We start from the raw sequence: 13837 nt of genomic DNA on the forward strand, positions 1-13837 counted from the left end.
GGTTACTCAGGCCTGGCCTCCTCCTCAAAATTTAGGTCAACATAGCTACAGTGCTCAGGGGTGAAAAATCCACACCCCTGAGCACCACAGCTTTTCTAACCTCATCTCTGGTGAAGACACAGCTAGGTTGACGGAAGAATGCTTCTGTCAACCTAGCTACTGTTGCTTGGGTAGGTGGTGTTTCTATAGCAACGGAAAAATCCCTTCTGTGACCGTAGGCAATGTCTACACTATGGGATTATGCCATCATACCTATGGCATCACAGCTATGCCACTATAGTCCCTCTGGTGTAGACATGGTATTATATTGCTACTGTTCACCAGAGCTACTCCTGCTCCCTCTGCCTTCTGCTGTTATATGCAGGGTCATTATTTCCATCATCATTCTATTCTCTCCCACTTCAAAATTGTTACTAGTGTCCATTTACAACACTGGCTTCTTTTATAGTCAGCTAGTCTGGACAATGGTCTTTCTAGCTCTGGTGGTTCTTCACTCAGCTGCTCCTTAAAAAAAACAGAGATAACCTATATGTTTTGAAAATAGATGTCAAAATATGCCCATTATGTGTATAAGCAACTGATTAAAATGGAAATGTAATGGACACCTACATCATTCTCCTGCATTTCAGTTGTATTATGAAGATCGGGATACTGTTTCAGGAACTGTGCTACATAGGTCATGATAGACTTTTCGTCTGGCTTGTCAACATCCACATCTGGAAGAGTGCAGAATATAAAGTAAATTAATTCTTAATTGAACAGCAAAAATGTTACATACCATTGAAAAACTTCCAAACAAAAATTAGCCTATCCTAGTCCAAAATTTGATGCAGTATAGTTTACGTAACGTACCTTCAGGATCAAGAAGTCTTGGGATTCCTAGTTCTGTTTCTGCAATTGTGAAGGCCTCATTTAGGTTTTCCCTATTAGATCTTCCTTTCACTTTCTCCATGTCCACTAGCTCTGGACGAATAGCATGAATAACTGAATGAAAGGCAACACCACTCCTCCAACTTCGTCCAAAATCTTTGACTTCAATTCCAGCCTGCCTTAAAATTTAACAAAAAGAAAAAAAGAGACAATGTATCAGTCTAGTCATATGAAGACACTGGATACAAGGTTATGTTTTCTATCCATGTCCAAGAGTGCATTTTCCAATAGGCCTCAAGCTAAAATTTCTGTTTCCAGTGAGCTGTTTGGTTACATTAAGCCCCATGTGTTATGAGCAAATGAACTACAACTCTGTTTTTTGTATGTCAGACACTACAAAGTATGTTGCTATATAAAACACTACTCACTATTCCCTCCCCCCTTACTGAATCCTTCCAGTCTTCCTTCACAATAAGTATACTTACCTCATTATCTGCATCTGGATTTTTAAAGTAAATGATTACAATAAAATTTTCTCATTTAAAATAACATCCTAGGAAGTAATGCCATTGTGGTTCAGTCCAAAAAGGTAATGTGGAGTACTTTCTTAAAGTTCTTGTTCCATGCATGAGCAATAATGTCCTCACGCAATATCCAATCCGCCTATACTGCCACTGTGAAACTCACACAATGATGCAAGAGGGAATCCAAGGGCATGTCTACATTATGTGCTGGAATGACGGGCAGCGACTGATCCAGCAGGGGTTGATTTATCGCATTTAGTCTAGATGCGATAAATCAACTGCCGAGCGCTCTCCCATTGACTCTGATACTCTACCAGGGTGAGAAGGGTAGGCGGAGTTGAAGGGGGAGCATCAGCCGTCGACTTACCGCAGTGAAGACACCACGGTAAGTAGATCTAAGTACGTCGACTTCAGCTACGTTATTCACATAGCTGAAGTTACGTAACTTAGATCAATCCCCTCCTCAGAGTAGACCAGGCCTAAGTGATTAGCACTAAAGAGAAAATAATCAGCAATGGGTAATACTTTAATTTTTCAAAGTAATTCTGAAAACTATGTTCATGTCCAGAGACTGAGGTCCTTATCTTGCTTTTTATACAGTCCTTATCCAGGCAAACTTCCAGTGAGGCCATCTTGTGGCCTTCAGGTGCTTGCCCTTTCTTGGGATAGTGCGGAGTCGCAGAGGTAGCTTAGAGAGGTTTGTTTTTCATGGAGGCAGTGTCTTTCTCTGAGGGCCTGATCCAAAGCCTGATCCTTGGAAAGACTCCCAATCCCTTCAGTGGGCTTTGGATCAGTTCCTGAGGGCTGCTCAGGGTACCCCATGCTTTCAGACGGCACAGCCTGCTCCTGCAGTGCAGCCATTCCACTCTGTGAGTTTGTATAGAGGGCTGGAGACCATGATGCTCCTTCCTCTCCCCATGTTTGGGTCAATTTGGTTGCTGTATTCACCCATCATTAGAATTTTTCACTTGCCACCTGTCTGGATGGTGCTGCTATCGGCTTTCAGTAGACTGTCTCTCACTGCAAACAATTTTGTAGGAAGAATGGTATGCCAAAGTAGATTGCATTGTATTGTAAATTGCCTTATACTGACTGCACTGGTGTTATAGAGACCCGGACATAGGGTTCTATGACATTATGATCATATTTACTCTCTCTGGGGCTCCATTCTATTTCTCTGTGCTGGTTGTTCTCCCTGGATATTTTTGTGGATGTCTGTATGTTCAGATAATTATTTGTTTTATTTGAACAATTAAATACAGTTTATTCTTTTATGGCTTTTGGGTGAAGGATCTGTCTTTTTATTTTTCTTATTGTGGAAGCAATCAGATCACTATTGTCTCTTTGATCTAATTTACTTTTTGTTTTATGCCCTCTTTGGAATCGGCAAACAAGGAGAATTGTACCAAATGAAGATAAATGTTTTGAAGCTAACAAGAGGGTGCCCTGTTAAACCTCTGAACCAATTTAGTTTAATAGGAAATGAAAATTAATGCAATTTGTATAATAATATGTAACTGTGAGTATCAATGATTAAAGCATGATAGTCACAATTTTCAACAACTCGCACTCAAGTACAATTGTACTCACTCACTGAGACAGAAATGACAGAAAAGCACAGTCTGTAAAGAGTGCCCTTTCAATATGGGGCAAACGTTGTATCAAAGGTTTTGGCAGCAAGAGCCAACACTGTGCCATTCAGACAACATCCAACTTTCCTTCCAGTTTTTCACTGTCTCAGGGATAATTCTGCTTCATATACCATAAAATGGGATTGCTTTGCAAACGTAATCTAAATTATTATTCATTATTATTATTTGTATTATAGTAACACCGAGAAGCCGAGGAGTCATGAGCCAGGAACACATTGTGCTGGGCACTGTAAAAACACAAAAAAGAACTCCAGTCCTATGTAAAAAGCTTATCATCTAAATTAATTCGTGAGTTTAACTTACTTTGCTGCTGTGTACTGCACCCACTTTAACAAAGCCTTCTTAGCGTTTCCTTGAACTTTGGGTACTACCTTCCGTTTTGTTGGTGGACTTGCAGCCTCAGAGCTGACGACACTGTCCACAGAAGATGTACTGCTAGACAATGACTGCAGCTGTGGAAGGTTGCTTGTCAGCTCTTCAATCTGTGTTTAGAATGACATCAGTTTATTGTAATACTGATATTTATTTTAATCATAATGAACAGGACATTAACAGGAAAAGACAATTCCATCAACTTAAACAGAGCTGCATCTCCTGATGCCATTGGTGAATTTGAATCAGCGTGACCTTTCCAAATATGCTACGTTTAACCAACAATGGTCAAGAAGAGGGCATTTGGTGGCAGCTGGGAAAGTTAACAAGGCCTCGGTCCTCTTCCCATGACCTCTTCAAAATAGTTAAAGTACTCTGATGAACTCATTGTAGTAGTTTCATTTTCATCCCCAAGCTAATCCATTGTTATGGCTTGATTCTGAATGACTGGATGTCTCTAGTTAGGAGAGGCCTTGCAATGGAATAGTACAGTGGTGTACATAAGCAAATACCAGTGAGGCAATTCGCAGAGCATATGCCCCATGCTTGGCTCAAATGAAAACCATTAGTCCCTCACTTTTAAGAGCATTACATTCACAACTTGGTTTTAATAGGAAATGGTTATATAGTTGGCACATATATAGTTGGCACATATTTGCCTACTTGAAGAAACAAAGATTCAGAGAGTTTAGACTGCTCAGAGAACATTACAGAACAGCTCAGTACCTTAAATAATCAGGCTCTCCTAGAGAGTATCAGGGATTGGCAACAGCTGCTACATGCCCATACCCTGTACCAGCATTTCTCTGTTGCAAAGGTTTCTTTAGAGACAGCTTTGAATAACAGCTCTGCCAGGTGAGAAGTGCCCCACTCATCTCAGTGAGACATTAACTCAGTTGCTCAGTGATGATAATTTAAATGTTAACATGGTTAATTATTGCGTTCCTCATGTAAGAAAAGAGAGGGAGAATCTCAGATCTGCACAATTTACTGTAGTAATTTTGGTGTCACATATGGGAGATACCACCACTTTATTTTTCCCCCTGGTCAAGAAGGAGCCAAGCCCAAGAAGCCTAGCAAGGCCCATGGGCCAGCTGAAACTATACCAAGGGGAAGCCAAACTCAAGGAGCCCTGTGGAGCCAAAAAGGACACACAATCATCCCTTTGTGAGCAGTGTCTCATTTTGTCAGCTCAGAGGGGCAGTCTGAAGAGTAACACCATCTTTTTTCCAATTTTGACCCCTGGGGAGCATTAATGATTTCCACTCTACCACCCACAGTGTTGCAGGGTGTATTTGGCTTTTACAGTTCCCTGCTGGAGGCCCCACGGTCCTATCATACCCTGCCCCAAGAAGCAGTGAGCTGAAAAGAAAAGAGCAGCTAATGCGGGTCCTTCAAGCTTGCCTAGAGAGGATTCTCTGGAGTAGTCATTTTGAAAGCTAGAGATGTGGCCCTCCAAGGGATAGAGGGGCTAGCACAACCAATCAGGGCCCTGCTGGCCTAGACAAAAGAAGCTGCCTGGCCCGAGCAGCTCAGTTCCTGGCTGTTGTGTTGATGCTCTTATGAGGCAGTCATCCAAGTATAGGAAGATCATTACCCCTTACGTGCAGAGGTGAGCTGCAGCAATGGCTAAGACTTTGGAGAATACCCTTGGGGCTGTCAACAATCTGAAGGGCAGCACTTTGTATTGGTAATGTTGATGGCCTAGTCTGAAGTGCAGGAATCTTCTGTGCGCTGGATGAATGGTGACGTGAAAGTAGGCGTCTTGTAGGTCGAGGGACAAGAGACAATCTCTCTTCTCTAATGCCGCAATTATAGTTGCCAAGGTTACCATTCTGAAACGCTGAATCCTCACAAACTTGTTGAGTTTGCATAAGTCTAGAATGGGTCTCCATCCACTGTTCTTTTTCTGAGTGAGAAAATAACGGGAATAAAACCCTCTTCCCCTGTGTTGAGGCTGTACTCGTTCCACGGCTCCTAGTTGCAAGAGGTGATTTATTTCCTGCTGTAACAGGGGTGTGTGAGAGGGGTCCCTGAAGAGGGATGGGGAAGGTGGGTGGGTAGGGGGAGTAGAAGTAAATGGGATAAAGTTACCCTTCTGGATAATTACCAGAACCAATTTGTCTGTAGTGATGTTGTTCCAGACTAGGTAGTATGGTAGCACACGGTCTCCAAATGGACTGGAGGTCATCTGATATTCCAGGATGGGAGAACACAGAAGTCTCGAGCCCTCGACTGATGTTTCCAAACAACTGATGTGATGTTGAAGCTTGAGACGTGGCGGGTTGATCTTGGTTCTGCCTGAGCCTCAATTATTTTTGTTTGCGGTGTGGATCATAATGTTTCTGGGGGTGAGTGTACAGAGTAGGGCAGAATCTTTGAGTGTAGAATCTGCCCTGTTTCTTCTTGTTTGGGGGGATATAAATATCTAAGGTTTTCAAGGTGGTTTTCAAGTCCTTTAAGGTATGTAGAGATGCATCTGTGATTTCCGCAAATAGTTTTTATCCCTCAAAGGGAAGGTCCTCAATTGTGGCTTGTACTTCCCTAAGGAATCCAGAGAGGTGGAGCCTTGATGTTCGATGCATGACCACAGACGTGGTGATATAACAAGCTGCCATGTCAGCAGAATGAAGGGAGGCCTGTAGGGCTGTTTTGGCAATTAAGGAGCCACACTGTTAGCTTTGTATTTTTTTTTTATTCCTCCGGCATTTGTTCATAAAAGATGTCATTTTATTAAACAAGTTGTAAGTGTATTTCACCAACAGAGCAGAGTAGTTTGCTATGCGAAATTGCAGTGAGGCCGAGGAACAGGCTTTGCATCTAGAGAGGTCAAGCCTTTTCCAGTCTTTGTCATACTGGGTAGTTTTTGGCTAGTGCTGTTTTCCCCTTTGGTTTACTGCCTCTACGACCAGTGAATCTGGAGCTGGGTGAGTAAATAAGAACTCAGCCCCTTTCGCTGGTACATAATATTTTCTGTCTGAGCACTTACAGGAGGGTGGGACAGTGGCAGGTGTCTGCCATATTATCTTTGAAGGTTCCATTATAGTAGCATTGATGAGCAGAGCTATCTTTGCTGATGGGGATGCCGGCAGGATGTCAGTAAGTTTTGCTGGGTCTCTGGCAGCTCTGCTAGAGAGATGTCCAGGGATTCTGCAACTCTTTTGAATAAGTCCTGGAGAGACCTGAAGTCATCTCCTGTGGTGGGAGGCGGTGGCATAATTGTTTCATCTGGAGATGAGGATGAAATATTTGTGGGTGGCAGTGTGCCGCCTTCAGGGGCCTCTTCTGGCTCCTCTCCCTCTTCCTCCTGGGCCTCTGATGGTGGTGCGTTCGTGGGTGACGGGGACCAGGTGGCCTTGATGCTTGTAGGTTGGGCGGTTTAAGATTCTGGGCTCTGTAGATTGCCCATGAGTCCCAGTATGGCCAATTGGGTGGCATAACAACGGACAGTGGCATCCATGGTTGTGCCTGCTAGCTTTGCCCTTGCATAGGTGGTTGTTGGTGAGAGGGTCCCGGTTTCGGGGAGGAATGACAAGGGGGTATAAAGACCTGATTCATCCTCTTCATCCTCATCACTAGATAGTGGAGATGCAAATCGACTAAGAGTGCCTATTCGGCTCGGTGCTAGTCTAACTGGGGTACCATCAGTGCTGAACAAGGGAGTCCCCAGCATGGAGGTGACTAGGAGGTCCGTGTGCCTGCTGATCTGGCACGGTACTGGGAAGCTCGGTGTCGGGGATGGGAGTACACTCTAACTTGCTGTTGATGTCAGAACTATTGGTACTGCAGACTTGCTATGCTGCGTGGGTACCGAGGGTGACCTCATTGCAGTACCTGGTGCTGAGGATTTCCTTGGCTCCGCCAATGCCAAGGTAGATGTTTTATTCTTATGGCGCACACCTGAGAGAGAGCTTACCTGTGCTGGGTCTTTAGTGCCACGGGATGTCTCCCTATCGAACATTCCCGGTGCCTCGCAGTCCGACAGTTTCGGTGCTGTTGATACTGGGGCAGATTTTCCACCCAGAGATCACATTATTTTGGGCGAATCTCTCTGGGGGATGTATGGGTCCGCTTTTTTGCATCCTTTTTGGAAGCAGGCTCCTTGTTAACAGGCTTAGAGATAGAACCCCTGTCAGAGGCTGCCGATGGTGATCGTTGGCCCGGAGGCATTCTGGTCTCAGTGTTGGAGGCTGGTCTGAGGGATTTTTCCATCTTTAATAGTTTAAGTTGAAGATCCCTCGCCTTTCGTGTCCTAGCAGTTGACTTTTTACAATGCGGACACTTCTAGGCAATATGAGTCTCTCCGAGGCAGCGGACACACTGAGCATGGCCGTCCAATACAGGAATGGAGAGTCTGCAGGTTAGGCAGCGTTTGAAACCAGGAGAGCCAGGGATGCCTGAGGGAAGGAGATGAGTCCCGCACTTAGCTGTTGTTATTCAAAGTAGGGCCTGCTGGAGGCGAGGTGAAAGAAAGAAACTATAAAGAAAATGAAAGGAAAGGGTAGCTATTTACGATTTGAGAGAGGTGCTGCTGGCGGTCCAACTCAAGCCAAAGGCAGTAGAGAAGGAACTGAGGGATGGTTGGCTGTGCATGCTAAGTGGCCGCTCGGAAAACCGGGGCACTGCTACTACAAATCTCCGATTGCAAGCGCAGGGCACCAAGACACCTAAAGTGGAGCACCCAGAGGGACACTCCTTGAAAAAGAACCAGAGTTTGTTTCTGGCTGCATTTGCTTTATCTGGGTTTGCAGGGAGAGGGAGGGTCTAAGAACCTTACCCTGAGATAAGCTAACATGGACCAAGTAGGGAGAGGGCCAAGGAAGAAGCAGCAATGAACTGAAATCAAGCCATACATGGCTGCTGTATACAGGATTACTAGATTGTAACTCAGAGCAGCGTAACCCAGGCTCCCCCACGGGCCACAATAGCATCAACCACAAGAAGGGGGCAGGGCTTATTTTAGAGCCTGAACAAAGGGCTGAATTTAAAGAGACCAGAGCCAGGGACTTAATAGGACTGTTCATTTAGTAGCTCTTTACTATTGTGGTAGGGATTCATTTGGACTTTGTGACTCAGTCAAAGGGCCAAGCCACAGAAGATCCTAAAAAGTCAGCCAGCAACCTACAGGGGGTGCCAGGAGCAGGAAAAGGCATGCAGTACCACACCCAGCTACAAGAAAGTGCTCAGAAGGTGAGTGCCTCATTACACATAGGATCAAACTTTGTCCTTGAAATTAGCTGCAGCTCCCAATGAAATAAGTAGGTGTCACACTTGTATATGTGAGGCCAGACTTCAGCCATTAAATAGTAAACTGTGTTTACATATTGAATGTGCTGGACTTGAAAACTTGGTACATTCACTAGCAGGCTCTGTTAGTATAAATAAGGCTTACAGTGATTGATGGTGCTTGTTTACAACTAGTCCTTTTTTATTTACTTGGTTATATGTATGTATATACACATACACACACATACACTCCCACTTCTTTTCCTGAAGAAAGCAAACTATATATATAGTATAGTATATATATAGTTTGCTTTCTTCAGGAAAAGAAGTCGGAGTATATGCCAATAATCACTTGGCATCATTTTAAAGGTACATTCCTGAGCCTCAATCCTGTAAAAACTTACACACACGTTTAACTTTATACATAGTGAATAGTCCCATCCTCATACATACATTGGGCGAGATCCTCAGGTGGTGTAAACTGGCATAGCTTTATTGAAGTCATTGGAGCTACACCAACTTATGTCAGGTGAGGATCTGGCCCATTACTTCAAAAAATAATAGTCAAACGTAGAAAATACAATACCTGGAAATATAAAATTATGGTCCACATCAAGCCAAGTACAATAGAAGGCCTACCATCGGCAATATCAGTTGAATTGATGTTGACTAGCTTAATCTGTTTAGAAAAGAAAATACACATTATCACATACAGGAGAGAGTAACAATTATTACATGGATTCTGAATGGGTTTGGTGTGTAACAAATTTATGCAAAAATAGTTTTTTTCTTCAAAAATTCAGTGCAGTGACCAGAACTTCAGTTAATATATTGCACAGCTACAGTAATGCCTTAAAATGGAGCAAGATAACAAACAGAAGTATAACAAAATTAATATATTTTTCAGTTTGTGATTAAACATGATATATCATAAAATCATAGAAATTACATGTAAAAACTAATCTAAACTAGCACCTTGGCCAATACTGGATTGCTCCATTAATATATTCAACTTCAAATGGAAAAAATATACCACTTAATTTATACTTTTTGTACTTATGCAAGTTTGTTATAGGGGTAAAAATTCCAGAAAATCTTTGTACCAACCGGTGATCCTCTGTACATGGACTAGCATGAAAAGCAAAGGGGAAACAGTGATATATAAAATCAGCTTAATGTGATACATTAATTCATTTTACTGGTAATTAAATTCTGGAATGTAAAGAAAGCACTGCTATAACAAGACTAATCAGCAATGCAATGCATAGAATCCACAGTATTCCATTCTTGTACTCACTTGCTGTTATCTCAAATTACTCATTTAGCTATGAACAAGCAGTTCTTGCCATATTTTGTATGAAGATGATCAGGGAAAGAGAGAAGAAGGGAACAGGAAATACCGTAAATGGGGAGCCAGAAAAGAATAAACAGACGTTGAAAAGAAAAGATGAGATATGTGTCTAGGAGAGATCTTTTCATCCAAGCGTTGTAAAGGACTTTAACAACATTAAGATTAACTATATCCCTAGTGCAGTTGGCATTATTATGCATCTTTTAAAATAGGTAAATAGATGCACAGAGAAGAATGAATGACTTTCCAAAGCCATGCAGTAAATCAATCACAAAGACAAGAACAGAATCCAGGATCAGAATCCAACTCAGGGCTGGTCTAGACTACCATGGTAAATTGACCCAAGTTATGCTACTTAAGTTATGCAAATAACATAACTGAAGTCGACATAGCTTAGGTCGATATACCACTGTGTCTACATCGCGCTGTGTCGACGGGTGATGCTCTCCCATCGACTTCCCTTACTCTTCTTGGGGAGGTGAAGTACACAAATCGATGGGAGAGTGTTCTCCCATAGACTTAGCAGATCTTCATCAGACCTGCTAAATTGACACCTGTTGCATCGATTGCAGCAGTGCTGATCTACCGGTAAGTGTAGACATGGCCTCAGGGTCCTACACTAACCACTAGACACATGCTCACCAAAAATAACGTCAAAAGACAAAACTCAGTAAAGAAGAGGTTGAATATAAAATAGACTGTAGAATCAAAGAAAATGTAACAACAAAACAGAAAACCATGAAACAGAATATGAGAGAATATCCACAGAATTAGCATTAAAAAGCAAAGAAAAATACATAGTGGGTCTGATTCTTCTGTCAGTTGCAGTGATGCAAATCATAAATAACTTTTCTGAAGTCAATGTTACATTTGTGTAAAACTAGTAAATTTCAACTTTTTTCTTCTTTTTCACATTGGATTTTTGATATATTAGGTTTCTATTGAAATTTTTCAAAAACAAACACAGACAATTGGAAAAACTGTGTAGCTTAAGATACAAAGCACCACCTCCCAATACATCATCCTGCTGAGAAATTCAGGAGAACTTCCTTTTGTTTAAAGAACCAAATATCTATGCACCAGGGCTTAAATTCTCATAGAGTATTTCCCGGAGCCCCCTACATCCCACCCTCCAACATGTTATGAAAACTCCAGGGGGGCTAAAAATATTTACCGGACCTCCACTCCAGACAGTTCTGGCTGAATTTCAGCTCTGCCATGCACTTCCAAAATATATTAATGAATAAATGAATTAATTTAATGTCAATGTTCTGTATCCTCAGGCAGACAGCTCCTCCTTTTTTCTGTAAAAAGCATTAGTACTGCCAGTCACCATCAATAATTTTTAAAACACTCCTTGGGTGCTCCCAGTCACTGTGTTATCTCTGACCAAGAACTCCCAAGGTGTCCTTGTTATGCAGGTATGTTTGTGAAAGGAAGATGGGGATGAGGGTGGAGGTCAGCGGAAGAACCTTCAAATGTTGGTTGGCACTAAGAGGGCAGGAGACTAATTTCATGTGACCTTTAACCATATGGAGAAAAGAGATGTCCTTTGACCCAGCAACAGAGGAGTCACAGAAGCTTCTATAACAGGGGTGGCAAACTACAGCCCATGGGCCAAATATGTCCCACCAGCCATTTTAAGCTGGCCCTCGAGCTCCTGTTGAGGAACAGGGTCTGGGGCTTGCTCCACTCCGGTGCTCTAACCAGGGAGGAGGGTCAGGAGCCACTCCATGTGGCTCCCAGTCGCAGCCACATGGCTCTGCTCTGGCACTGCAGCCAGGGAGCAGGGTCAGGGGCCACTCCACATGGCTCTCAGAAGCCATGACATGGCCCCCCTCCAGCTCGTATGCGCTCCAATGGCCCCCTCTGGCACTCCAATGGGAGCTGCAGGGGCGATGCCAGCAGACGTGGCAGCATGCAGAGCTGCCTGGCCACGCCTCCGCGTAGGAGCCGTAAAAGGGACATGCTGCTGCTTCTGGGAGCCACTTGAGGTAAGTGCCACCCAGAGCCTGCACCCCTGAGCCTCTCCCCATGCCCCAACCCACTGCCCCAGCCCTGATCCACCTTCCCCCGAACCTCTCCATCCCAGCCCAGAGCACCCTCCTGCACTCCAAACCCCCAGAGCCCACACCCCAACTGGAGCTTGCATCGCTTCCTGCACCCCAACCCCAATTTTGTGAACATTCATGACCTACTATACAATTTACATTCCCAGATGTGGCCCTGGGGCCAAAAAGTTTGCCCACCCTTGTGCTATAACATTTAAAGCAAAGGATCAAGGTTTGTTTGGCAAAACTTTCATGTAGGGTTGTACAGCTAACTCCCTCCTCTCTTAAAATCCCACAGAAACACTGAAAAGAGCCCTAGAGGAGAATTCCCCACAAGATATTTTGACAATCCGCTCCACAAAAATCTGGTATAAGTCTCCTGGGGAAACTAGGATTCTGTATTTCTTCTACTGGTTAACAAGGAAAAGTTACTGTATATTGCCTAGCTCAAAAAATATATATTTGGGGGCTCATCCCCCAAAGCTGCCCTCAAGCCCCAACAAATCTTCATTTCCTCTAGAAAGTGAAGCTTTCCTAACAGATCCCACAGATAAAAAGATTGACAGGGCTCTCAAAAAAGCTTTTGATTAGGCAACTGCTCATATGAACATATCCTTTCAAGTACTGTAGTTTCTTTGGCTTGTACCCTATTAAAGTTGATTGAGGAATTAGAAAGGAAATCTTCCAGGTCCACGGCAAAACCCAGTTTTGTCCAAAAAGATATTAGGTTAGTGCCAATTAGTTTTCAGATTTTTGCACAATGCAGTACATGACTCACTCAATTCTACCTCCGAATATATGAAAATGGGAAGCAATGCTGTAGCTCAAAGGGAACTTTGGTTGAATCCCTAGTCCCAGCCTTATCACAGGAATATAAAATATTAGCTTCATTTTTAAAGACATCCCTGTAGTATTTGTAGGAGCACTGGATAAATTCATAAAACTTATCTGACAAAAGCTTCGCTACCCCAACCGAGACCAAAGACAACATTCAACAACAGAGCGTAAGATGGATCCCGGGGCTCCTTCAATAGATGGTCCAGCATTCCTTCTATACAGAAGGAGAGTTTTTTGATGAAAGAGTGGAAATCACATGAGATTGCTTTAGGTTATGTAATGTGGCCTCTACTAAAGATTACGCAGGCCTCTCTGAGAGAAGGAAAATAGGTATGTCTTTCTTTTTGCACCCCGGGTTCCCTCTTTCCCTGGTCCTAGTCTTTTTTTTTGGCACCACCCGTCTGAGCAGGCAAGGCAGCCCTCACTGCATTTGAGCACAAAGTTCTCAGGGTGAATGGCTGCTGTAGCTCAGTTTGTATTAACAAACTTCACTAGGTCGGCCGAAGCAAAATTTTGTTTTGGGAATACTTTTGTCTTTTCTTGAAATCTACCTTTCCCACCCATGACTGAGCCAAAAAAACCCCAACAACCTGAGGTGGATTTATTTCTACAGGGAGCTGCTATGACAGTCTCTTGTGTGGCAGAAAAGTAATTAGGTCAGAGATATCATAGTGTGAGATGGAAGCAAAATGTGCCAAAAATCACTGATGGCTGCTGGTTCATATGTTTAATCTCTCTTATCACTATGCTATCAGATGCAATCTGGTGTTGCAGAAATTTTAAAAAAAGCCAAATGTAAAAAGGAAGTAAAGACATCTAAGCTAATAAAAAAGATAAATGTAAGTCAATAGAGTAAAGACAGCAGGAGGAGGAGACCCAGGAATACATGCAGAAGTAGGATTACTTTATTTGTCATTCATACCAAGAACATTCTGAATTTTATTTATTGTGTTT

The 13837-nt window shown here is 43.0% G+C and overlaps 1 protein-coding gene across 1 annotated transcript in view; it reads right to left on the reverse strand.

Annotated features, from left to right (window-relative positions):
* Positions 1 to 13837, reverse strand: part of SYNE1 (spectrin repeat containing nuclear envelope protein 1) — a 468360-nt gene that overhangs the window by 343970 nt on the left and 110553 nt on the right. The window contains exons 6-9 of the mRNA XM_045009096.1: positions 9231 to 9323; positions 3350 to 3528; positions 853 to 1049; positions 610 to 716 (exon numbers count right to left, since the gene is read on the reverse strand). Of these exons, the coding sequence (XP_044865031.1) occupies positions 610 to 716; positions 853 to 1049; positions 3350 to 3528; positions 9231 to 9323 (576 nt within the window). The remainder of the gene's footprint in view (positions 1 to 609; positions 717 to 852; positions 1050 to 3349; positions 3529 to 9230; positions 9324 to 13837) is intronic.

This window comes from Mauremys mutica, chromosome 3 (assembly GCF_020497125.1).
Source record: "Mauremys mutica isolate MM-2020 ecotype Southern chromosome 3, ASM2049712v1, whole genome shotgun sequence".
NCBI classification, from domain to species: Eukaryota; Metazoa; Chordata; order Testudines; family Geoemydidae; genus Mauremys; species Mauremys mutica.